Source organism: Alligator mississippiensis, chromosome 7 (assembly GCF_030867095.1).
Source record: "Alligator mississippiensis isolate rAllMis1 chromosome 7, rAllMis1, whole genome shotgun sequence".
Classification (NCBI taxonomy): Eukaryota; Metazoa; Chordata; order Crocodylia; family Alligatoridae; genus Alligator; species Alligator mississippiensis.
In genome coordinates, this window is record NC_081830.1 from 74,738,693 (window position 1) to 74,765,624 (window position 26,932).

The window sequence follows — 26,932 nt, forward strand, 5'->3', positions numbered from 1 at the left end:
GGAGGCTGGACAGGCACCTTGTTCAGCTTGTCTGAGCCTAATAGCTTACAGCCCATGGCTGGAGACAGGACTTGATGATCTTACAGGTCCTTTCTGGTTCTACGATTCTGTGACACCGTAGGACCAAACTCTGCCTGCCTGTATATCCCAAAACGTAGTTTAATGAGAGTTGTTGCCTCCTTGCATTTTTTTAATTAGGGGTTGAGAGATGAGGAAGGAGAGGAGAGGGAAACTGATTTCTCATTCCCTCACTTCCCCATCCCATCTAAAAAACACTATCCAAAACCTAAGGAAATAGATTTATTATAGCCTAAGGGAAAAACCAGGATAGGTAGGATAGGTTATTGCTGAACCAGGACCATCACACCACTAGCTGTTGGTGAAACTGAATCTTTGTGATGTCACTGCTGCTATAGAAACCAAGAGGCAACACAGTGAATATCAAATCTGGCAGCAAAAGACCATGGGAAGTTGAGAGAAGAAGTAACATCGAGTCTGGCAGGGTCATCACTGCAGCTCAACTGACTCAAGAACACTTTACGGTCCTGGGTACGGTTCTAACATCAATCTCCAAAGATGTCTCAGGAAGTTGACTGGCTACACAGCCAGGCAGGCCTGTGTAAAGTAGACCTCTACAAGCCTGAAGGACAGAAGGACCAGGACCGTAAAGTGATCTCTTTTGTTGATGTCTCCAGCCTGAATTTAAAAGCCACAGATCCAAAAGCAAAGCAAGCTGCAAGCCAGTCCAGCAACATCTCTGAACATTCAAATGAACTTGACCTAGTAAACATGGAGGAAAGAGAGGTCATTGTAATAAAAGACAATGAAAAGCAAGATCGTTCTAAGACTGAAGGAACAGTCTGTCTTTTTAAACAAGGTTCAACTGATGAACTTAACATTGTGAGCTGGCTCAACAATGACCTTCAGAAATACGCAGTTGGATTCCAGCATGCACTGGCTCCTTCAGATAATCCACCGAAACACAAAGGTAGTGACAGCTTCAAAAACACCCTACTGTACCAGAATAATGACACATCATTAAAGTGTACTGGTGCTCAAAAAGAAAACAAGGGAGACACTGATGATGTTTCATACTATGTAAATAAGCTCTGTTCCTTGGTTGCTCAAATGGCCAGTAAGGAGATCACAGACAAACTGGAAGGAACTGCCCAAAACTGTATAAGTCAAGCAATTCATAGATCCACTCATGAAGGGAAAAATACCACCACCTGTGGCGATGTGAGCAAAATTGCATCACAGATGGTGAATGAAGCTGTTGAAGCAAGCACACAAGACCCTCGTGGTAAACTACTATCTCCCAAGGCATCTCAAGAAAGGACTATTAAGGGAGAAGATCATTCAGGCTCCAAGAAAACATCTCTTTTCTATGGCGAGATGTCCAATCAAAAGGGCTGTAAACAAGGAGAAAAATCTTCAGATAAGCAAATGCATCAGCAAGCCAAAAACTCCAGGCAAGATGAATCTGGTACTTCTGTCAGCAAAGGGCTAATGGTTTATGCAAACAAAGTGGCTTCAGATATGATGTTCTCATTCTTAAAGACCATGAAAGTTGAAAAGAAGGGCAACAAGCATGCTCCAGCTTGCCTGGTTTTGAAGAAAGTAGTTCTCAAACACACCAGAGAAGTTATATCAGACTTGATAGACTCAATAATGAAAAATCTACATAATGTCACAGGTGAGCTCATGACAAACTCTGACTTCGTTGCTACTGTGAAGAAAAATCTATTCAGTGTAGCGAATCAGAAGTCTACTGAAATTCTGGAAGCAATGGTTAAACGCCTTTTTCAAGCCCTAGCAGGAGAAGATAAGGGACAATCCAGATCTCAAAGTCTAGCATTTACATCACTTAAAACAGGGTCCCAGGACCCAAAATCTCAAGCCATGCAGTTCACAGCAATGCAAAGTGCAATGCACAACTCTGGAAAAGACAAGGAAAAAGGAGGAAACAAATCTCAATCGTCTTCATGCAAGCCTTCAGAAAAGCACTGCTCAATGGATAAGTATGCAAAAGACCTCATTGTGACTGCCTTAATGTTGATACAGCAACATCTACTGCAACAGACAAACAATGGTAAGGACTCTAGCGAATCACATGCCACTTCGTTTGGGTATGTTTCCCGTGATGCACATTTCGAAAAAGCTGGGAACAGCCAAAGCTCCAAATCCCTTGCAGAGGATTCTGGGTCGAGGCCAACAGGGACAAGGAACAATTACCAACATCATCTCAACTCCCAGATGGGAGACATATCAAGTATCCTCTTGTCCGTCATACAGAAGGTCTTGCATGAAGCTGGGTTCAATATAGAAGACAGCTCCAGCGAAACTAACGAGAGCTTCAAGCATACCCCTGCCAGCGAATGGGAGCCTGGCAAACAGGCCGTAGCCAATCAGCCGAATTCAGCCATGGAGCAGTTTGGCAATATGGATCAGCTCAACAAGCAATTTTTTGACCAACTGGTGGAATCTGTGATAAAGTTATGTCTCTTCATGGTCAAAGGCAGTGGCACTGATATAGCTCTAGGTGACTTGTCAGAGGAACCCAATGCATTTGGTACCTCATCTGCAAAAGCTCAAGCAACACCCAGGAGAGCTTCCCTATCAAAACAGAACGGAAACCCACTTACAGGTTCATCTTCAGGTTCACAAGTAGTAGTGACCAACCAGAATGCCAACAGCAGCTCACAAAACAAAGAGCTTCAGGCCATCCTCCAGTGGGTGGTTGCTTCCCAGTTCAACGTGCCAAATCTGTCATTCATGGATGGAAATGAAGAGAATCTGAAGAAACTTCCTTTGCTAGCTGAAAAAGCAGCCATGAAGGGCTACAGTGTGGGGGATATTCTCCAGGAAGTGATGAGGTACTTAGAAAAACAACAGTTTGATGCCACTGTAGGAAACATAACTCGCTATGGACTGATGGACTGGTTGCTTAATAGCCTCTGAGGAAAGCACCAACTCAACTCCCCCTCCCTCAAAAGTCACCTGGACCCAGCCAAAGCCCCCAAACCAGCCCTTTGCTTGCACAAGCACACGTTTGCAAGAGACAGCTCTGCACTGAATTCAACAGGCTGTTGCACACAAGCTGGGCAAGATCATCAATAAAAAAATTAAAAAATAAAGGACTACTTTATTAAGCATTTCAGCAGAGCTAAAAAAAATAACTATGCAACTACTAGTTAGAGCAGGGGTTGGCAATTATTTCTGCTGGAGGGCTGCTTAATGAAGTTTTGGTGAGCTCAAGGGCTGCATGGGTAGCCCCAGCCTCTGACAGTTGCCTCTCCCCTCCTCCTCCCTCCCCAATCACCACCTTGTGACCAGAAGTCCCTCCCCTTGCTCCTCAGAAATACGTCTTTTGGAAGAAGGGGTTGCCATGTTAGAATGAGAAAAAAAAACCCAACAGATCATACACTAAAAGTCAAACACCTACTATAACATATTTCAATTTTATTACAAAATATATTTTTGTCATGATTTGTGTTTGCGTACTGTATACAGAGGCGATTTGCCTAAGAACTCAAAAATAAAGTCTTAGTCTTGTATATTGTGTGGGGAGGTGTGTGTATGTATGGTGGGGTGTGTGTGCACGTGCATGTGTGTGTGGTGTGGAATGGGGTGTGTGGAGGGGGATGTGACAGGGTGTGGCTATGTGTGTGGGAGGCAACAGAGTATGTTGGGGGGGTGTATATGTGTGTGGGTTGTACGGGAAGGGTGTAGCTGTGTGGTACTTGTGGGGTGTAAGGGACAGTGGGGGGGGGGGGATGTAGGGATTCCCTCACACTCCCCCCTTGGCATGCAGTCCCTGCAGATGGCATCAGCAGGGAGGGACGTTCATGCCCAGTGCAGGTGCTATTGCCCAGTGGCACATGGCTCCAGTCAGCGCTGCCCATCATAGCGACGGACACAGCCCGGCTGTGCTACCTCTATCACCAGGACTCCCCACTGTGCATGTACAACTCCTGTACTTGCATGCCACTGGAGGGAAGCTCCATGCACTGGAGCTGGCTGCTTTTGCTACTCCCTGCCATGCAGGTCCTGGGACTCAACGAAGAAGCAGAGGCAGGGGCTCCTTTCCACTCCAGTGGAGTCCCGGGACCTGCATGGCAGGGGAAGATGAAGGCAGCCAGCTCCAATCCATCCTAGGCAAAGTCTTTGAAAAAATTATCAAGGCTCACATTTGCGAGAGCCCGGCAGGACAAATTATGCTGAGGGGAAACCAGCACGGGTTCACAGCAGGTAGATCATGCCTGACTAATCTAGTCTCTTTTTATGACCAGGTTACAAAACGCCTGGACGCAGGAGCAGAGGTTGATGTCGTATACTTAGACTTCAGGAAGGCCTTCGATACGGTATACCACACCATACTGGTGAACAAGTTAAGAGGCTGTGACTTGGATGACTACACAGTCCGGTGGGTGGCAAATTGGCCAGAGGGTCGCACTCAGAGAGTCATAGTAGATGGGTCGGTATCAACCTGGAAGGGTGTGGGCAGTGGGGTCCCGCAGGGCTCGATCCTTGGACCGATACTCTTCAACGTCTTCATCAGCGACTTGGACGAGGGAGCGAAGTGTACTCTGTCCAAGTTTGCATATGACACAAAACTGTGGGGAGAAGTAAACACACCAGAGGGCAGGGAACAACTACAAGCAGACCTGGACAGGTTGGACAAGTGGGCAGAAAACAACAGGATGCAGTTCAACAAGAAGAAATGCAAAGTGCTGCACCTAGGGAGGAAAAATGTCCAGCATACCTACTGCCTAGGAAATGACCTGCTTGGTGGAACGGAAGCGGAAAGGGATCTTGGAGTCCTAGTGGACTCCAAGATGAACATGAGTCGGCTGTGACGAAGCCATCAGAAAAGCTAATGGCACTTTATTGTGCATCAGCAGATGCATGACGAACAGAACCGAGGAGGTGATACTTCCCCTCTATCGGGCGCTGGTCAGACCGCAGTTGGAATACTGCGTGCAGTTTTGGGCGCCACACTTCAAGAGGAATGTGGATAACCTGGAGAGGGTCCAGAGAAGGGCCGCTCGTATGGTTAAGGGCTTGCAGGCCAAGCCCTATGAGGAGAGACTGGGGCACCTGGACCTCTTCAGCCGCCGCAAGAGAAGGTTGAGAGGCGACCTTGTGGCTGCCTGTAAGTTCATCACAGGGGCACAGAAGGGAATTGGTGAGGTTTTATTCACCAAGGCGCCCCTGGGGGTTACAAGAAATAATGGCCACAAGCTAGCAGAGAGCAGATTTAGACTAGACATTAGGAAGAACTTCTTCACAGTTCGAGTGGCCAGGGTCTGGAACGGGCTCCCAAGGGAGGTGGTGCTCTCCCCTACCCTGGGGGTCTTCAAGGGGATGTTACATAAGCAACTAGCTGGGGTCATCTGAACCCAGCACTCTTTCCTGCTTATGCAGGGGGTCGGATTCGATGATCTATTGAGGTCCCTTCCGACCCTAGCATCTATGAATCCGTGGAGCTTCCCTTCAGTGGTGTGTGAATGTGGGAGTTGTACATGCACCACAGGGAGCCCTGGCAATAGAGGTGGCCCAGCTGGCACGTGCTCCTTACCACTAGGTGCAGCGCTGACTGGAGCCACGCACTGACAGGTGGCAGGACCTGTGCTGGGCACTAGCATCTCTTTGCTGATGCTGCTGCCACCTGCGGGGCCTGCACCCCATAGGGGGAGTGTGGGGAGGATCCCCACACCACGCCACCATTCCTCACACCCAGCCCACCCAAGCTCTGCACTGCTGCCACCCCCCTGCTTGAGGCCTCCGCGCTGCTGCCAACTCCAGCCCCAAGTTCTGTGCTCCTGCCCAACTGCAGCTCCCCAATGCTTGCTTCTTCCCTACCTGCCTCCCAGAGCGTACGGGACACCGGGAAAGCTGAGTATGTCCCCCAGCAACTGCAGCAGTGGCAGCAGAAGCCCCGCTCGGAAGCTGCATGCTGGCTAGGCTAGGCCTTTCTGCCCACGAGGGCGGGAATGAGGTGCAGTAGGGTACGCTGGCAGGAGGGGGTGGGCTGTATCCATGGGTGCCTCACTCCAACCCTCATGGGCAGAAGGGCTGGGCGGGGTATGAGTTGGTGGGTGCCATGGACCAGATGAAAGTACATGGCAAGCCAGATCTGGCCCGTGGGCTGTATTTTGCTCACCCCTGAATTACAGGAATAAACCTGTCACCAGACAGGTACATATGACAGTATGGGTTGTGGGGGTAGAATGATAAGCAGATGTGAGGCATAAATGAGGAACTAAGGTGTCTCCACCCTAAGTTGAAAGCCCTCCTAGGAAAGGATAGGCATTGTGATTTTTACTAGGGTGCTGTCCTTGAAAACTGCTTTAAGATTTTATTCCGCATCCAACTCTACCTAGTAGGTGTCTGATAATTTCCATGGATCCTGGTTTTGTCCGATTAAAAATCTCATATTCTCCGATTTAAAAACCCAAGATCCACAGCCCCTACCCACCCCCACTTGCTCACTCCTGGCAGAAGCTCCCCCACTGCTGGACCCATGTCCTGGTGCTGCAGCTGTCATGTGTCCCCCTCCCTGTGCTTTGTGGCTCTGAGTGGAGCCAGCTGCTGCTGTTCTGCCCCCTGCACCTGTGTCCAGGCCCCAGTAGTCCCTTGACTGGGGCTCAGGGACTGAGCTGAGCCTGCCTCTGCGTGGTCAAGCCCTTCCTCTCCAGGCCAGCCTCCCTCTGCCCAGGCTGCTCTAGGAGAGCAGGGGGGGCTTCAGGCTCAGCTCTGGCAGCCGCTTCTACCCTGAAGTCCTTCCCACTCTCTCTCTCCCCCATGCCCCCCCTGCTGCCATCCCCAACCCATCACACACATACACACACCCACCCACCCACCCACCCATCCACTGCCACCCCAATCCCACCCATGCCCATCACCTCCCCACCACTGCTGCCACCTCCACCATACCCACCCCCTATCATACCCACCTTGCGTGTTTCCTGGGACCAGGAGCCCCACCTAGCCAGGGCTGCATGTCCCAGCACTGGTGCACAGCTCATGTGCAGTGAAGTAGCTGCCTGCCCAGCCATGGCCCTCACTGGCAGGTTCCATCCAGTCTGGTAGCTGGGCATGCAGGGGCCATATGCCCCCTGGGCCAGAGAAGCTGCCAGGACCCCAGACTGGGCAGGGCAAAATGCAAACCAGCCACATCACTTCTTCCCTCCCCTCACCCTGCAGTGTGCCTGCAGCAGCCACTGCTATAGCCACGGAGAAGTCACCAACAGCTGCTGAAGCCACAGGTCAGTCCAGGCTGGACGGTGTGGCACAGCAGCTTGGTGAGCAGTGGGGCAGTTGCCACCAGTGCAGAGGGTAGGCAACACTCACCCCAGGTCTGAAGTCCCAGCTGGGCAGCACCCTTGGCCCCAGCCCCTAACCCTGCCCTGAGGGCACCCATGCTGGCAGCCGAAGGTGCAGCATGCACTCCCTCCTTTCTGCAACAAGCCGCTGCCACCATCATCGCCACCATGGCTGGGCAGCGCCCCCAGCTATAGCCCAAGCTGAGCTGGAACAAGCCACAGTGGGACGAGGCATCCCACACCCACCCTGGTCTTAGTAACACCGGAGATGCAGCGCTGTGACCAAGTAAGAGGCCCTTCCCGGCCATCACTATCCCAGGCAGGGTACAGTAGGCCTCAGTTACATCATGGGGATGCTGCCTGAGTTCCCCTGCTCCATCCTGAGAGTGCCCATAGACCCCCTCCATCACTACTCTAGTCCCCACCCACACATCTCTGCCCCCCCCATTGGCTCCCCCTGCAGGCTCTGCCCCTCAGAGGGGGACCCCAGCTGCTCCCCACCCGCAGGCCCCAAAGGCCTATTTAGCCCAAAGGCCATAGGATGGAAAGCAAATCTGAGCCAGCCCTGGCTGATTCAAATTCTCAAACCCTACCCCCTCTGGACAGGGCTCAGGGTTTCCTGCCTTTTTGCAAGCAGCCTGCCAAAGGGGGAAAAACTGTCTTTTTCTCCTTCAAAAGGGAAAATCCATGTTTTTCCACGGGAAATGGAAAACCCGAATCCCTGCTGATAAACCTGAAAGTTCATCCCTCTATAGCTACTAAAAAGAAAAGGAGCTGTGTCATCTTCCTTTCAGAACCTATTAGCTCTTCCAAAGTATAATGTAAAGTTCTCTTTTCCTCCCTCCCTTTTAAAAATCCTCCTTCCCAATGAAAAAAAACAATGCAGCTGGTCTCAGTTCTTTTAAACCTCAACTATATAAAATTAATATAATGCTTGCCAATGTTACAGCTCCATTCTAAACAGAAGTGACGGTGACAAGAATAGTATTAATTTCACATCAGTACCAATTAGCATGGCTAGGAGCAAATATCTTCAAACACAAGGGCTCCAAGTCCCTTACTTGAACAAATGAAAGTCTAGAACCTGTGCAAGCTGGGATAGATCCATTCACAGTAAACTTCCCAATTAACCTGGCAAGTCAAATGTCAAGTTTATGATTTTAGTACAGATCATACATTGTCAAACTCCTCAAAAACAGAATTTAGAAATATATGGGAAAGTGAAAGGAAAGCAGAAATGAGAAGATGCAGAAAATAGCTCATTACTCAACAGAACATTTCACAAGTTGGAAATGCTTTAAAATTCTGCATTGTTTTGTTTATAATCCATCATGGCCAGAATTAAATTTTTCACTTGATACAGTACTTTCTAAATACTATTCTTCTACTCCGATTACCCCCTGTAAAAATTCCCCTACCTCATTAAGGCTTTCTTCTATGTCAAAACGAAATATTTCCTTAGGACCAGAGTTAATTTTGTATAAGCAATAGGGATATCTCATAGAAATCCACCTATATTAAGCCTGGTATATAAGGTTGGCTATTTCAATAAGGTGGTCACTATTTTTTTCAACATTTCCTTACTGTTAGTATATAGAAAATAAACTAACCACACATAACAAACTGTCTTTATTAATGATCGTTATGTAGGTTGCTGTAATACCAAAACTGTGTTCCAAATACACAGGAAGACAACAGTCCCTACTCTCAAGCAGAGCATAAAAAGGAACACGCATGTTGGGGTGGCATAGAACTAGTACAAATAAGAACTGCATTGTGAAAATAGATGTCATTACTTACAGGTTGCTGGGATTCATTCAAGCACACTTAAATTCCACTCCTCCCTCAACCATTTCACAATTCCACCATCCTCTATAGCAATCCCAAACATCTTTTAAAATACCCTTAAACCTTCTCTTTTCCAATATTTAACATCTTCCTGCAATAAAAGGAGTGGTTCAGTCCTAGAATAAATAAATTAAATAAAGTATATATGACATAATGCCTTAATGCCTTCTAAATGTTGTAAATCAGCGAGAAGAAAACAGTGAGGAAGGTGGATTCTTTCACAAAAGGCTTGCCATAAGGCTCTGGAGTACTTCTGAAAGGTGCAAACTCCTACTCTTTGACTTTTTTCCTGCGGCTGCAAGGGTCTCCATGGCAACAGGCCACAGCAACATGAGCAGGGGCTGTGGGAACAGGGAAAATAGAGTTCACTGGGGTCAGACCCAGCCTGCAGGCTGGACTTTTCCTTCCCCTACTGTAGATGGAGGCAGAGCGGGGAGACACTTTGCCCTGAGCAGAGATGCCAGGCAGGCTGAAACAGAGCAGGACTGTGCCAAGGGGCCTGGAGACTACTGAAACAGGGGAGACTGGAAAGGACAGGCCACAGTGGACCTGGGCCATCAGTTAACAGCCCGAGTAGCTCACAGGCTAAAGGTTGCAAAGCTCCTAACAAGGGATCAAATAGCAACACAGTAACACCTGTGAGGCAAGGACCAGTGTAGAGGCAAGAGGAAGCCACACATTTAATCCTTAAGGCACGGAGGGCCTGTGGGTGACGAATACTGAGAAAGAAAGCAAGCAAGCAAGAAAGCACCTATGGTCACCAGTTTCTGAGGGCAGCCTCCCCTCATTACTTCCAGCAAAGTATGGCAAGTGAGCAAGCAGGGCAAGAAGCAGGATGAGACCCTGGGAGGCAGGAGCAAGGGCCTGACAGGGTTGGGGTTGCCACTAGGGGGCAGCACGGCAGCCCTTGGGCACCACGCTCGTTGCATAGTTTCTTCCAGGTTTTATAGGCTTCCTCAGTCCTTAGGGGAATAGTAGGAATGCAAGATCCAGTCATAACAACACCTTTATTTTTCTGGAGACACTTATCCTAATAAATCCCAATTTTTGGATTGGAGCTCCTCAACTGTCCTGGTCAGAGTCTGACCACAGAATGACTTCTGATGCCAGTTGCAATTCTTCCAGCTTCCTATCTACATACAAAATGTCACCCCTTGAATGTTGGCATGAGTCCTTACCTGTTTTACAAGTATGACATAAATCCTGTGCATCTCCAAAGTGCCTAGTCTTTAAAAATGTTAGTTTTAACTGGCTTTATTTCTACTTAGTTGTATATTTCAATGCCCACTAAGATTCTGGTTGGAAATGGCTACTACCACACATTCTGAGCATCTTTTTTTCCTGTGACTGCTTGGGAATGGTTCAAATGTGAGCACTAACGGTATCGCTAGAGTTGTTCAGCACCCATAGCACATTTCTGTCACCGATTATTTGCATATCTGGTTTACGAGATTAACTGAATAAATAACTGAAGGGTATGTTGCTTGAAGTGGTTCCCTCACCTGAAAACTCATCATCCCTGTAAGTTTGTGTGTTCTCCCCTTCCTGATGAGTATAAATTTGACTAGGCGCTGCTGACAGGTACTGGATGTACTATTCTGCAAATGTTCAGCAGGTGAACCCTTTCTCAGGCTGGTGTATTTCATAGTCTATTGGCAGTGAAAGTGAACAGCCTGACTTAGCTGCAGGGTAATGGTAAGGTTCAAGTGCTGACTAATACAGTGGAATGAGTAATAGTACAGCTGCTTTAGAGTAACAATGGGAACAGTTCACTGCAGATACAGTATGTAAGGCTGTCAATTAATCATAGTTAACACGCACAATTAACATGCTAAGTTCTTGAGTTCATTTTTTTTTAAATGTGTTAGTTGCACATCTGGCTTTGGAACCTGTGCCCGGGCTCTGCTCAGCCACCTCTGGGCCACCCAGCAGTGCAGTGGTGGCAGCGCAGAGGACCGCAGGGCAGCCTGGGTGCGGGCTCCAAGCAGCTGCAGCCGGGGGCGGCATGCACAGACACACATGCGCATACAAGCAGCCACAGCTTGCACACTGCGAGTACAGCAGGACCGCGCTGGTAAGTTTGTGGCGGGGGAGGGATGGTGGGGAACCAGCAAGTGGGGGGGGGGGGGGCAGCAGATCAAGGTCCCCACGGTGAAGGAGGGAGTGGGGCAGAGGTAGGCACTGGGGTGAATGGGCCCCTGGGGCCAGGATGTGTAATGGGACAGCCACAGGAGACTCATTCAGAGGTATGGGGTGGGGGCACAGCATGCCTTGCACCCCTAGAGGAGGTATCAGGGGGGGCACGTGCTCCCCAGATTTGTGCGTGGAGTGGAGGCAGGCTGGCCACTGTAGGCTTGGTCTCTGCGCACTGCTGCCTTTGCCTGAGGAGCCGCATGCTGACCACAGCGTGCGTCCCCTGCCCGCCTGGCGGTGGGAGGCACAATATGCCATCAAATTGGTCCTGGTGCAAACACAATAGTGTGTAGAGCCCAAGAGCACAGTGGACAGCCCACCTCTGCCCCGCACACAAATCCAGGGGGCACATGCCTCTCATGCTTCCCCCAGGGGTGCACGAAGTGCTGGGGAGCCACCACCGCCCCACCTACTCATGGACAAGCTGCCCGTGGCTTCATCCCATGACCCACCCTGGCCTTGGGTACCATTCACTGCAGTACCTACTCCTGCTCCACCTCCTCCTTCACTATGGGGACCTCAATCTGCACCCCCCAACCCCCGCTTCCACTCCACAGACTTACCAGTGTGGCTCTGTCTGTATCTGTGGCTGCCCCTCACTCCCAAGCCACAGCTGCCCCAGCCCCACTGCTCCCCCTCACTTTTGACCCACATGACTTCTGCATGCAGCTAGGGTGGGTGGGCCCCCCACCCCAGACTCCAAACCCACAGCCCCACACACCTTCAGAAATTCTTCGCCCACAAACACACTCCACCCCCACCCCCAACCATACAAAGTACCTGCATAATTTTGAATTTTTCTATGCATAATTTTGTTTTTAAGCTGTGCAATTACAACTGTGATTAATTGCGACTAACGTTTGTAATCGCACAACTAATTGTGATAAAAAAATTGTAATCATTTGACAGCCCAAGTAACATGCTAACATGATGCACAAGCAACTGCTCACTTCTTAACTGCACTAATCACTGTGAAATCACATCCTCCAAAACAACAAGCATGTTGCTGTTCCACACAACACGGGGATCTGACCAGTGCTTTGTATTTGTACTTATCCAGAGGTTTCTATGCCAGAGCCAAGAGTGGGACACTGAGCTGCTATCTGCTCTGTTACACAAGGGCTCCAACCCTACTGCTAGTCTGTTTGCTTCTACAAGGATTTATTAGCAACTTGGCTTGCCTGCTGTTGCCCATGGCACATTTCTCACATATCACTATTTTCTTCTAACACACAGCAGCTCCTTCCCTCATCTCCTAAGTGGCAAAAAGCTTCCTTTGGACATGGTTAAAGATGGCCGTGACATATTTGTTTCTCATTGCTTTTGGATCGCTTCCTTTCAAGTTTATGCTCCCTCACCATAGAAATGGGTAAATAGTTAGGCAAAGCAGAAGGTGCACAGAAATTAAAGAAATTATAGCCCACATGAAATACCAGCATTGCTCACTTAATGCAGAGGAGACAGCTTCTACTGTATCCTACAAATGAGACGCCAAAAGAAAAATAACCAAGGCCTTTGTGATATCATTACCAGGAGGGAAGTGGGCCATGGGGTCCCCCAAGGCTCGGTCCTTGGGCCCGCACTGTTCAATTTCTTTATTAGTGACTTGGACAACGGGGTGAAGAGCAGCCTGTTTAAATTCGCAGACGACACCAAGATTTAGGTTGAGGTGGGCACGCGAGAAGGAAAGGACAGATTACAGCGGGACCTGGACAGGTTACAGGGGTGGGCAAATGAAAATAGGATGGGATTCAATACTGACAAGTGCAGGGTGCTGCACTTGGGCAGTAAGAACCAGCAGCATACCAATAGGCTGGGGAACTCCCTTCTCAAAAGCACGGTGGCAGAAAGAGATCTTGGAGTCATTATTGACTCCAAGATGAACATGGGCTGACAATGCGAGAACAGTCAGTAGGGTTAACTGTACCTTGTCATGCATCCACAGATGCATCACAAGCAGGGCCAAGGAGGTGATCCTCCCTCTCTACACGACACTGGTCAGGCCACAGTTGGAGTACTGCATCCAGTTCTGGGTGCTGCACTTCAGGAGGGATGTGGACAGCATTGAGAGGGTCCAAAAGAGGGCCACTCACATGATCCAGGGACAGCAGGACAGACCCTATGAGGAGAGCCTACGGAACCTTAACCTGTTCAGCCTTCGCAAGAGAAGGCTGAGGGGGGACCTGGTGGCCGTCTATAAACTTACTAGGGGGAGAACAGCAGGGTTTGGGAGAGATCTTGTTCCCCGAGCGCCTCCCAGAGTAAGGGGCCATAATGGCCATAAGTTGCTAGAAAGAATAACGGCCATAAGTTGCTAGAGAGTAGGTTTAGACTAGACAGCCGAAGGTACTACTTCTCAGTCAGGGCGGCTAGGATCTGGAACCAACTTCCAAGGGAAGTGGTGATGGCTCCTACCCTAGGGGTCTTTAAGAGGAGGCTCGACATTTACCTGGCTGGGGTCATTTGAGCCCAGTTTTCTCTTCTGCCCACGGCACGGCGTCAGACTAGAAGATCTACAAGGTCCCTTCCGACCCTACACCTATGAATCTATGACAAGCAGATGGCTAAAGTGGTGTCTCATGATTCAGGCACCCAGACTTATTTGAGTTTAATATTCAAATAAGAGTGGCCCGATTTACTGAGGGGGTGAGCTTCCCACAGTTCACTATGAGACAAACTGTTCAGCTTCTCTGAAAATTATGCTGCTTTATTTTAGGACTTATATACTGATGTACGTACCTCCCTAGTTGGGCTCTCAAATTTTGTCATTCTGGCTTTTACCTCAAAAATTGATCCATGTATGCCTCAGAAACAATTAGAGGCACTGCCCTCATTTTATCCAGTTAACTAAGGTACCAGAGAGAAAAGGACAAACAGGCTTTCTAAAAATGCAACTGAATGCATCCTTTTATCTCAAGAAAATGATGTAAGGAAGTAACATGGGCAATGTACTGCAGGGCAAGGGGCTCTTAATTCTAAGCCCTGCACTGGCACTTATGCCCTCTCAGGCCTCAGTTGTCCAGTCGAGAATGCCAAGCCTTTCCAAATTTTTTGGACAAGAGGGAGAAGTGTCATGGAAGTCAGAGAAAGAAATTTGAAAGTTTGTATGAACTTATTGTGCTTATTTAACCTGTGCCTTTGTAATCCTGTGTAGTTTACGGATCTGGATATGAATCTAGCAAGTGTTTGCATTTACAAATATAGATATGTAGCAATAGCAACCTGAGACCCACCTGTAGGATTCTGTTTCATATCCTACTCTCTCTGATAAAAGGTGGAACTCTTAAAACATACATTAGACTATATTAAATACATACATACATTTCAAATAAAAGTATAAATACTTATACTGAAATGCAGCTTCATGAAAGTTTTTGTCAAGCCTCTTCCCTTCATTATCAAAGCTGAGAAAAAACATTCATACTATTACTCCTGCGAAACAGGGCTCACAAGACCCTCATACTTTCTACTGACATGAACCAGAGTTATGGCTGCAGAGACCAGAGGCAGAGCCTAATCTTCAGTTGATCCACCCTTCCTTTCCTGCTCAAGTAAAGCTGAAAACCTAACTGCCGCTGAAGATGGGTCTCCATGGGCAGATCTGATTCTGAAAGGAGATAAAGTCTCCAGGGCTGTGAAATAAGAACACGGAGATCAGCAGCAGTCAGCAAAATTGCCCCAAGAAAGGTTAGCTTGATTAGTGGAACTTCCACACTATTAAAAAACCCCCAAAACATATGATCATTACCAACTGTGGAGGGAGGAACAATGAACCAAGAATAAAGCTAGTTGCCAGTGGTTCCTTCAGCTGCCTGAATAGTAATGTAACAGCTGCTGCACTACAGAGCAGCAATTAAAGCAAGGTGCTTCTATGCCAGGCACAAATCAGCTTCCCCATTTAAGATATCAACCCCAATTCTGGGAGGCTGATTTTTGGGGAAAAGGAACACACGTACTGTGAGAAAAAAAAAAAAAGTTAATTCAACTCTATGAATTTAAACAACATTAAAAGCACACAGGAACTGCCTGGAGAAAAAACTAAGAATTAACCCCTTCCATACATTTTCTTTCAAGTGCTGTAAGCATACCCTGCTTCACAAACGGAATTTATATGGATTATGCAACCTCTCATTATGAACATTACCATGAAAAATAATTCATCACTGATCACACCCACATCCTCTGTCCTCATGATACACCTGCTGGCATTGGACAAGCAGCCAATCATTTCAGTTAAAGGAGAGATTGTTTATTTTCTGTTCTCACTAAATTATGTGGCAGCGTTAAGGTCATATTACAAGTAGCATACAAGACATGCTTTAGTTCAGGGGTCAGCAACTCAAGGCCTACAAAGCCACTGGATTCTGCCTCTGGACACAGGGGGCAACAGCTGTGTTCGGTGGCAGGAGGCTTCTCTTGTGCCATGCTGAAGCTAGGCAGCCAGAGAGGAAGGCTTTGTTCCTACCATGCCAACCCGCAACCGTGCAGTGGGGAGCTCACCCATGCTGCAGCTAGGTGCCAGGAAGGAGCAGCAGGCCTGGATCCAAGGTGGCAACTAACCAGGGTTCCGTGCATCCCAGTCTTATTCAGGGTGGGAGGTGACCAGATTGGTGGGGGCTGTCTAGACCTCTGCTTCCAGGTGCCCGGGGGTTAGGGGCTGTAGGGCTGCCCAAGGGCCTCACTTCCACCAATGGGAGGAAACTGACCAGGTCTTTAAAAGCGGCAGAAAACTGCCTCCTGAGCCCCATGTACATGGAAGCAGGAGTCTAGGCACCATCACACAGTTCCAGTAAAGTGCAAGACTGGGTCTTTATAGTCCTCAAAATTAGTGAGAAGGGGAAGCAGAAAACTGCAATTAAGCTGGGTGCTCACTACCATCCCCGGTGGTGGTTTGATGGCACTGTGAGGCCTAAAAGGTGACCACTTAGAACCCTTAGCAGTGTACATGCAGACACCTCTGACCCAGGACAACTGTGACTTGGTTTCCAATAAGTGACATTCTTGGAATGGTTCAAGTATTATTTCTGTCCACAGGCTGTGCCATCTTGTTCATTGCTAACATCACTGTTTATTAAATTGCAGTTACACCTGTGCAAACACATTAAAGGCAAATAGGTTCCAAAGGGCATCATTCGAAGATTACTGTCTGGGCCTCAGAGATCAATCAGGCCTGCCTGGGCCAAGCTCTCACCCTGATCTCTGGCTAATGTGACTGCCTCATTTCTCTGCAACCAAATTTGGCTGCTGAAAGCACCACTGAACCCTTCTAAGCACACCTGCCACCACAAGCAGGAGTAACGCCTTGACACAGCCTTAATCAGCTCTGGCAGGGCCTCATGTTCACTGCCTTCTCCGATTCTCCTGGCTCCTGACTTGGCTTCGACTCTTCTTGACCCTGACTTAGGATCTCCCCAGGAACTCAACATCAGTTCTCTGACCCCCTAGGTGCTCCTAGTGGCCTACTGAAAGCCTTGCCACCTAGGTTCCTGCTGAACCCTCACAATAATGGGGTTGTCCAAGCATCACATAACATGGCTGGGACCTCCACAGATGCCAGTGGTGTACATGAAATAGTGCTGGCAGCGTGACTATTAGAGACCAAGCTCATTCCGAATGGCAATTAGGAGAAAAAGCACAATTCTACTTGCAAGATGAATACATTTAACCCAAAATGAGACTAGGAATATGGACTCCAGTAATTCCAGTTTTTACAAAATTAACTTTTAAGAGTGGAACAAGGTATTAATAATTCATGCTAAACTCCTTGACTTTTCAACACAGCTTTTAAAACTGGATAAAGTAAAATGCGTTTGAACATACCAATGTTGCTGAAATCTCTCATAAAACTTTTAATTCAAACATGCAAAAATTATGTACATACAGGTTTCCCTCGATTTATGCTGTACATGCATTCCTGGAAAACAGCGTATAACTTGAATTTGTATAAAGGGAACCCACTTTCCAATGTAACAAATAGGGATATGTTCCAAGACCTTGACTGTACTGAACCCCAGACCCATTTCTACCAAAATTGTTTTGTAGAAGTGGTACTTACCAACACCAGAAAGTACACACAAGCACAGGGCACTATCTTATTTGGGATGGCAACTACAGAAAACATGTGTCGAAGACAATAAATGAGGAGTACAGATTTACGCAGGAGACTATATTTTCGTGCGCATGACTCACACAATGCACCACACAAAGCAGTTAACTGCGGGCTTCCACCACACTGATCACATAACAGTAAATTTACCTCGCATATAACGAATTTTGGGAATAAAAAGGGTCATCACATAAGAGATACTTTGCACATACAGAACTTGCATGAAGCGAGGGAAACCTATAGTATCCTTCCCATTAGTATCACCTGAACTTTAAGTACCCAAGGTGTTCATAGATTCATAGGTGTTAGGGTCGGAAGGGACCTCAACAGATCGAGTCTGACCCCCTGCATAGGCAGGAAAGAGTGCTGGGTTTAGATGACCTCAGCTAGATGCCTATCTAACCTCCTCTTGAAGACCCCCAGGGTAGGGGAGAGCACCACCTCCCTTGGGAGCTCATTCCAGACCTTGGCCACTAACTGTGAAGGAGTTCTTCCTAATGTCTATTCTAAATCTGCTCTCTGCTAGCTTACGGCCATTATTTCTTGTAACCTCCAGGGGCGCCTTGGTGAGTAAAACCTCACCAATTACCTTCTGTGACCCTGTGATGAATTTATAAGCAGCCACAAGGTTGCCTCTCAACCTTCTCTTGCGGAGGCTGAAGAGGTCCAGGTGCCCCAGTCTCTCCTTGTAAGGCTTGGCCTGCAAGCCCCTAACCATACGAGCGGCCCTTCTCTGGACCCTCTCCAGGTTATCCACATCCCTCTTGAAGTGCGACGCCCAAAATTGCACACAGTACTCCAACTGCGGTCTGACCAGCGCCCGATAAAGGGGAAGTATCACCTCCTTGGATCTGTTCGTCATGCATCTGCTGATGCACGATAAAGTGCCATTAGCTTTACTGATGACTTCGTCACACTGATGACTCATGTTCATCTTGGAGTCCACTAGGACTCCAAGATCCCTTTCTGCTTCCGTGCCACCCAGCAGGTCATTTCCTAGGCAGTAGGTATGCTGGACATTTTTCCTCCCTAGGTGCAGCACTTTGCATTTCTCCTTGTTGAATTGCATTCTGTTGTTTTCTGCCCATGTGTCCAACCTGTCCAGGTCTGCTTGCAGTTGTTCCCTGTCCTCTGGTGTGTCCACTTCTCCCCACAGTTGTGTGTCATCTGCAAACTTGGACAGAGTACACTTCACTCCCTCGTCCAAGTCACTGATGAAGACATTGAAGAGTATCGGTCCAAGGACCGAGCCCTGCGGGACCCCACTGCCCACACCCTTCCAGGTCAATACCGACCCATCCACTACAACTCTCTGGGTACGACCCACTAGCCAATTCACCACCCACTGGACTATGTAGTCATCCAAGTCACAGCCTCTTAACTTGTTCACCAGTATGGGGTGGGATTCCGTATCGAAGGCCTTCCTGAAGTTTAAGTAAATGACGTCAACCCGTACTCCTGCGTCCAGGTGTTTTGTAACCTGGTCATAAAAAGAGACTAGATTAGTCAGGCATGATCTACCTGCTACGAACCAGTGCTGGTTTCCCCTCAGCATAATTTGTCCTGCCGGGCTCTCGCAAATGTGAGCCTTGATAATTTTTTCAAAGACTGTGCCAAGGATAGAGGTGAGACTGACTGGCCTATAGTTGCCTGGGTCCTCCTTCCTCCCCTTCTTGAAAATGGGGACCACATTGGCATTTTTCCAGTCCTCTGGGACCTGGCCCAGGCGCCATGAGTGTTCAAATATTCCCGCCGGTGGCTGTGCAATGACATCAGCCAGTGCCTTCAGTACCCTCGGATGGAGCTCATCCGGGCCTGCCGACAAACGCATCCAGTTCCTCCAAGTGACTGTGCACCACCTCAGGGTCAACACTTGGTAGTCTGGCGCCCTGCTGCTGCCTCTCTACAATCCCAGTGAGAGATCTGTCTTGCCCCTTGCTTAGGAACACTGAGGCAAAGAACTCATTGAAGAGTTCAGCCTTGTCCCCCCTGTCCGTCACCAATTGCTTCTCCCCATTCAGTAGTGGTCCTGGGCCTTCCTTTTACTCCCTATGTATCTGTAAAACAATTTTTTGTTATCCTTAACTTGGGATGCCATCCTCAGCTCCATGGTAGCTTTGGCTTGTCTAACTGCCTCCCTACAAGCGCGAGAAGAGGAGGTATACTCCTCTTTAGTAATCTCTCCTTGGTTCCACTTTTTATGTGTCCCACTTTTTTATATGCCCCATAGGCTGCCCTGGATTTCTCTGGTCAGCCAAGGAAGCCTCTTGGCCCCTTTCCACCCTTTTCCCTGCATCGGGATCATCTCCCTCTGTGCCCGAAGGATCATTTCCTTAAGGCACAGCCACCCTTCCTGGGCTCCCATCTCGTCTCGTGTTAGCTGCACGAGTCCCAGAACTCATTTCCCACTGAGAAATTAACAAGGACAGAAATTAGTACAATTCTGATTCTTTGGGACGCACAAAAAAAACCCAAAAAACTTCTTTGGACTGGATATGAATCTAGCAAGTGTTTGCATTTACAAATATAGATATGTAGCAATAGCAACCTGAGACCCACCTGTAGGATTCTGTTTCATATCCTACTCTCTCTGATAAAAGGTGGAACTCTTAAAACATACATTAGACTATATTAAATACATACATACATTTCAAATAAAAGTATAAATACTTATACTGAAATGCAGCTTTATGAAAGTTTTTGTCAAGCCTCTTCCCTTGATTATCGTTAAGAACGAAAAAATAAACAAATCATCTATCCCCATCCCATCCGTGAACTTGACTACCCCACATTACAAGACTGATTAATCTATCAATAATCAAGGGTAGTGGGGAGGGGAAACACGTGTGGCAGCCTTTCATTCAACTGTTGGAAACAAACCATTGGTGTTGGTAAAACCTGTCTTTGTGATGTCACCACTGCTAGAGAAACCATCTGTTAACAAAAGTAAAGACCACATTTGACAGCAGAAGAGCATGGGAGGTTGAAAGAGAAATCAAGATCAAGCTTGGCTGGGTCATCACAGCAGATCAATTCACATACAAACGCCAGAGACAGTTCCATAGTCAATCTACAAAAATGTCTCAGGCAGCTGACTGGCTAAACAGCCAGGCAGGCATGTGTAAAGTAGACCTTTTCAACCCAGAAGGACAGAAGGACCAGGACCATAAAGTGATCTGTTTTGTTGATGTCTCCAGCTTGAATGTGAAAGACAATGATCCAAAGGCAAAGAAAGCTGCAAGCCAGGTCAGCAACATCTCTGACCACTCAAATCAAATTGATCTGGAGGAAAAGGAGGTCATTGTAGTAAAGGACAATTTGAACCACGATCATTCTAAGACTCAAGGAACAGTTTGTCTCTTTAAGCAAGGTTCAGCTGATGAACTCAGTGTTGTAAGCTGGCTCAACAATGACCTTCAGAAATACGCAGCTGGATTCCAACATGCACTGACCCCATCAGATAACCCTCAGAAGCACACAGGTAGCAACACTTCCATTAATCCATCACTGCCTAAGAAGATGGCTCAGGACAGTGACACATCTCTGCAGTTTGCCGGTTCTCAAAAAGGAAACAGATATCCAGATGATATTTCATGCTACATAAATAAGCTGTGCTCACTAGTTATTCACTTGGCACGTAAAGAGATTACAGATAAGATAGAAGACACAGCCTCTAAGCATCCGCAACAGGCAATTCATAACTCTTCTGGTGAAGTGAAAAACAGTAATCCCCACTCTTCTGGGAACAATCCTGCCGAGATGGTGAATGAATCCCCTCAAGCAACTACACCAACCCCCCACGGTAAGCTACCAGCCCCCAAGGCACCTCAAGAGAAGGCTCCCAAAAAAGAAGACAACCCAGGTGCCAAGAAAACATCACTTTTCTATGGTGAGCTGTCCAGTCAAAAAGGCTGCAATGAAGGAGAAACATCTTCAAATACGCAACTGTGTCAGCAGAACAAATACTCCAGGCAAGATGATTCCAGTACTTCTGTCAGCAAAGGGCTAATGGTTTATGCAAACAAGGTTGCTTCAGACATGGTGTTCTCATTCTTGAAGACCATGAAAGTTGAAACGACGGGCAACAAGCACGTTCCAGCCTGCCTGGTTTTGAAGAAAGTAGTTCTCAAACACACCAGAGAAGTTATATCAGACTTGATAGACTCAGCAATGAAAAATCTCCATAGTGTTACAGGTGAGCTCATGACAGACTCTGGCTTTGTTGCCACAGTGAAGAAAAATCTATTCAATATGGGAAGCCAGAAGTCAACTGAAATTTTGGAAGCTATGGTAAGAAGGCTTTATAATGTCCTTTTATCAGAGCCAGATAAGTCCAGGTCTCAGAGTCTAGCATATACCATACTGAAAGCAGGGTTCCCAGACTCAAATTCTCAAAGCATGCAGTTTGCAGCAATGAAAAGTCAAACCCACGGGAAAGATAAGATACAAGCTAATCCAATGATGCAGACCTGTGCTGAGAAAGTAAGCGAGCACATTCTTAAGGCAAAAGGGAGTCAAGGAAAAAATCCAGGAACAGCCAGCAACTCAACAGAATCCCTAGCAAAAGACCTCATTTTGACTTCCTTAACACTGATACAACAGCACCTATTACAACAGACAAGCAAACCAACAGGCAAAGAGTGTAGTGAATCAGGTGCCGCTTCGTTTGGGTATGTTTCCCGCGATGCACATTTCGAAAAAGCTGGGAACAGCCAAAGCTCCAAGTCCCTTGCAGAGGCTTCTGGGTCAAGGCCAGCAGGGACAAGGAACCAACAGCAGCTTAACTCTCAGATGGGAGACATATCAAGTATCCTCTTGTCCATCATACAGAAGGTCTTGCATGAAGCTGGGTTCAATAGTGAAGACAGCTCCAGCGAAACAAACAAGAGCTTAAAGCATACCCCTGCCAGCGAATGGGAGCCTGGCAAACAGGCCGTAGCCAATCAGCCTAATTCAGCCATGGAGCAGTTTGGCAATATGGATCAGGTCAACAAGCAATTTATTGACCAACTGGTGGAAACTGCGATGAAGTTGTGTCTCTTCATGGTCAAAGGAAGTGGCACTGACTCAGCTATAGGTGACTCATCAGAGGAACCCAATGCATTTGATGCCTCATCTGCAAAAGCTCAAGCAACACCCACGATAGCTTCACTACCACAACAGAACGATAACCCACTTACAGATTCATCCTCGGGTTCTCAAGTGATAGTGACCAACCAGAATGCCAACAACAACTCACAAAACAAAGAGCTTCAGGCCATCCTCCAGTGGGTGGTTGCTTCCCAGTACAATGTGCCAAATCTGTCATTTATGCATGGAAATGAGGAGGATCTGAAGAAACTTCCTTTGCTAGCCGAAAAAGTGACCAAGAAGGGCTACAGCGTGGGGGATATTCTCCAGGAAGTGATGAGGTACTTAGAAAAACAACAGTTTGATGCCGCTGTGGGAAATGTAACTCGCTGTGGACTGATGGACTGGATGCTTAATAACCTCTAAAGAAGCGCTGACTCTCCCTCCCTCAAAAGTCACTCTGACCCAGCCAAAGCACCCAAACCAGCCCTCTGCTGGCACAACAAACACACGTTTGCAAGACAGCTCTGCACTGAATTCAATAGACTGTCATACACAAGCTGGGCAAGATCATCAATAAAAAAAAATAAAAAAAAGGAAGGACTACTTTATTAAGCATTTCAGCAGAGCTGAAAAAAAATAACTATGCAACTACTAGTTAGAGGAATAAACCTGTTACCAAACAGGTATATATGAAAATTTGCATTGTGGGATTGGAAGGATAAACAGATAGGAGGCATAAGTGAGGGACTAGGGTGACTCCACCCTAGGTCAAAAGACTTCCCAGGAAAGGACAGGCATTGTGATTTTGTGAGGGTACAGTCTTTGAACACTGCTTTGAGATTTTTTCCACATCCAACTCTACTTAGTAGATGTGTAGCAGAGACCCGGGCCAGCCCCACACTCACTGGAGTGATGACTGCTGGGATGCTTCATGGCCCATGAAATCCCAGGCCCTCCCGGCAGCCAGCAATTAGCACAAGGGTAGGCAGCATGCTCCCTGGCATGCTTTCCTCCCTGGTAGGACTAGGAAGTGGCAGGAGACACACTCTCTGCATCCCTGTCCCCCAGGCAGAGCTGGGAGAACAAGCCAGTCTCTACTTGGCCCCTGAGCCCCGCTGAGGCCAGGAGTAAGCGGCCAGTGTGCCCAGTGCCACCTAGACTAGGAGGCTGCAGCTTTAGCCAATGATGAGCCCCACAGGCACTTTCAGCTGCAGGGTACATGGGGACCTCTGACAGAGGTCTGAAGTAGCTCTGGTCTCCCCAGAACTTCCATCATAGGGCAGCGCCAACCCCAAGGAATGGGAGGTGCTGGTGTAGGTAGGAAGGAAGCCATGCTGCTTCCCTCCACAGAAGCCAGACACTTTGCTCGCAACCAGCCAGGCACTGGCTCCAATGGCAGGAAGCAGACTGCTTGGTGGATGCTGGAGACCAGGTAATGGTAAGGGTTTCATGGGCATTATAGTGCCGGTGGCCCCAGCTACCAGGAGCGGGTCTGGGACAGGCCCACTTTATGAATCAAGCTTGAGACTGCAGAATATTCCCCGAAGAGCCCAGCCACCCAGAAAAAAAGCATACATAAACTATAAGGCTGGAGCGTGCCGCCCGCAAACAGCAGACACCCTTATTTATTTCTTTAGTAATGCTGATGCAACACAGACATCAATGGCCAAGGTCACAGGGCTGGGTCAGCCCATGTTGGCCCCAGACCCTTCTGTTTTTCTTTTAAAGCCAGACCTTCTCTTTCTTTACATGAAGGGTGATGCCTAGAGGTCCAGGTGTCTACCTCAAGCATAGCATGGAAACACTTTAGTGGAAAGGGGTGGGACGTAGGGCAGGTGCAGCCCCACACAAGGTGCCCAGACAAGAAGACCTGTGCCCTTCTCAACAAACCCCCACTAACAGTCAGGTACCACCTCCTGATACCTTTTTCATTTAACACTAACTCATGGCAGGTGGGATACCAAATCGGGGCAAACACACCCATTGAGAGTACAACACCTGGGTCCCATCCTGGTATAGCCCTTAGCCCGGATCCCACTACAAGCCATCTGATAATATTGGCAGTCTATCCCCTCTCTATCTACGGGACAGAAAAGGAGCTGTGCCATCTCCCTTTCAGAGCCTATTAGCTCTTCCAGAGTACACAGTAAAGTTCTCCTTCCCTTTCTTCCTACGTATTAAAAAACCTCCTTCCCACTGAAGAAAACAAAACAAAAACACCTATGCCTGTGCAGTTGGTCTCAGTTCTCTCAAACCTTAGCTATATGAAACTAATATAATGCTTGCCAATTTTATAGCTGTATTCTGAATAATAGCGAAGCTAACAATAGGCATATTAATTTCACATTGGTGCTGATTAGCAAGACTAGGAGCAAGTACCTTCAAACATAAGGACTCTAAGTCCCTTATTTGAACAAATGAAAGTCTAGAACCTGTACGAGCTGGGACAGATCCATTCACAGTAAACTTCCCAATTAACGTGGCAAGTCAAATGTCAAGTTTATGATTTTAGTACAGATCATACATTGTCAAACTCCTCAAAAACAGATTTTAGAAATATATGGGAAAGTAAAAGGAAAGCAGAAATGAGAAGATGCAGAAAATAGCTCACTACTCAACAGAACATTTCACAAGTTGGAAATGCTTTAAAATTCTGCATTGTTTTGTTTATAATCCATCATGGCCAGAATTAAATTTTTCACTTGATACAGTACTTTCTAAATACTGTTTTTCTACTCCGATTATCTCCTGTAAAAATTCCCCTACCTTATTAAGACTTTTTTGCATGTCAAAACCAAACATTTCCTTAGGACTAGAGTTCATTTCGTATAAGCATGCAGTATGGATATCATTTAAAAAAAGCCACCTAGATTAAACCTGGCATACAAATTTTGCTTCCACCTTTTTCAAAATTTTCAACATTTGCTTAACTGCCAATATCTAGGAAAGAAACTAGCCATGCATAACAAACTGTCTTTATTAATTATTGTTACGTACATTGCTGTAATACCAAAACTGTCTTCCTGTGTATTTGGAACACAACAGTCCCTACTCTCAAGCAGAGCATAAAAAGGAACATGCATGTTGGGGTGGCATAGAACTAGTACAAACAAGTTTTTCATTGTGAAAATAGATGTCATTACTTACAGGTTGCTGGGTTTCATATAAGCACACTTAAATTCCACTCCTTCCTCGACCATTTCACAATTCCACCTTCCTCTATAGCAATCCCAAACATCTTCTCCAATGCCCTTAAACCTTTTCCTTCCCAATCTTTAACACCTTCCTGCCATGAAAGGAGTAATTCAGGTCTAAAATAATTAAATTAAATTAAATAAAGTACAAATGAGTGTCTTTTAAATGTTGTGAAACACTGGGAAGAGAACAGTGAGGATAGTAGGTTCTTTCATGAAAGGTGTGCCATAAGGTTCTGAAAGGTGCAAACACAAGTTTTGACTTCTCTTTTCCAAACTCTTAAAAATTACTGCAGAAAATAATGGGAATCTTGTAGCTTCAAACACTTGGAAAATGTTTTTGGACAACAGCAAGACAAATACCTTCTTGCCCCCAACTTTCTAAAAAATGTCTTGCTTAGAGGAATGGGATGCTGGCAATGTTCTGTTGCCAGAAAGCCATAAGACTGTGTACAGCAATAGAACCTCAGCATGTCACTTGAAAACTAAACGAAATGCTCCATCTCAGGAGTGTCTAACTCATTGGGTCCCAGGGTCCAGAGAAGGGCTGGTGTGTGGCCTGGATTGGGACGACACACCAGAACCAGCGTACAGGGCCGGCTTGGTGGAGCATTTGGTTTTAATGTTGAGCGTCGTTCCAAGAACCAAAATCTGAAAGCAGATTTTTTTTCTCCTGGACACAAAGTAGAAGGAGCAGTAAATCAACCATTCTCCCCCTGCAAAGAAAGAAAAGGCAGGCGGAAATGTAACAGCAAACCCAAACCCTGTTACTCAGGCACAAGAGAGGAGGATGATACTTATAGTCTGCGCCAAGCAGCCCACAGGATGGAGGAAGCTCTGGTAGACAGCAGGCAGGAGAGAACTGTGAGAAATATTTGCAAAGGAACTGGGGTTGAAGCCACTGGTACAGGCAGGGGGAACCTGTACCAGGGAGCCTGGGCTCCTGTCACTTTAGGGAGGAGGAAGCACTAGGAAGAAAATGGAATCTTTATTAAGGGATCAGAGATTGCTGTGCATGGCCCAGAGGGGAAGCCAGGTGATTGAAAGGTGCACAGAAGCACTGTTCCTGAGCGGGCAATTGGGCCCTGCAGGCTGCGAGGAAAACTGCTCCCACAGGGAAATGGTACCCAGGGAAATGAAGCTATCTATAGAGGTGAGACAAATTTAACCCTAAGAGATACAGTTTGTGG

At 47.3% G+C, this 26,932-nt stretch overlaps 3 protein-coding genes across 8 annotated transcripts in view; 2 read left to right on the top strand and 1 right to left on the bottom strand.

Moving 5' to 3' along the window:
- The window catches only part of PHC3 (polyhomeotic homolog 3), a 123,074-nt gene that overhangs the window by 68,725 nt on the left and 27,417 nt on the right, over positions 1–26,932 (bottom strand). The gene's annotated exons all lie outside the window — the stretch shown is intronic.
- On the top strand, positions 307–3,526 carry LOC132251445 (A-kinase anchor protein 4-like). Its single transcript, XM_059731134.1, has one exon. The coding sequence runs from the start codon at positions 577–579 to the stop codon at positions 2,959–2,961; it is 2,385 nt and encodes a 794-aa protein (XP_059587117.1). The 5' UTR covers positions 307–576; the 3' UTR covers positions 2,962–3,526.
- LOC109284016 (A-kinase anchor protein 4) lies at positions 20,417–23,110 on the top strand. The gene has a single exon (XM_019491056.2). It carries the CDS (start codon positions 20,554–20,556, stop codon positions 22,969–22,971), a length of 2,418 nt encoding a protein of 805 aa, XP_019346601.2. The 5' UTR covers positions 20,417–20,553; the 3' UTR covers positions 22,972–23,110.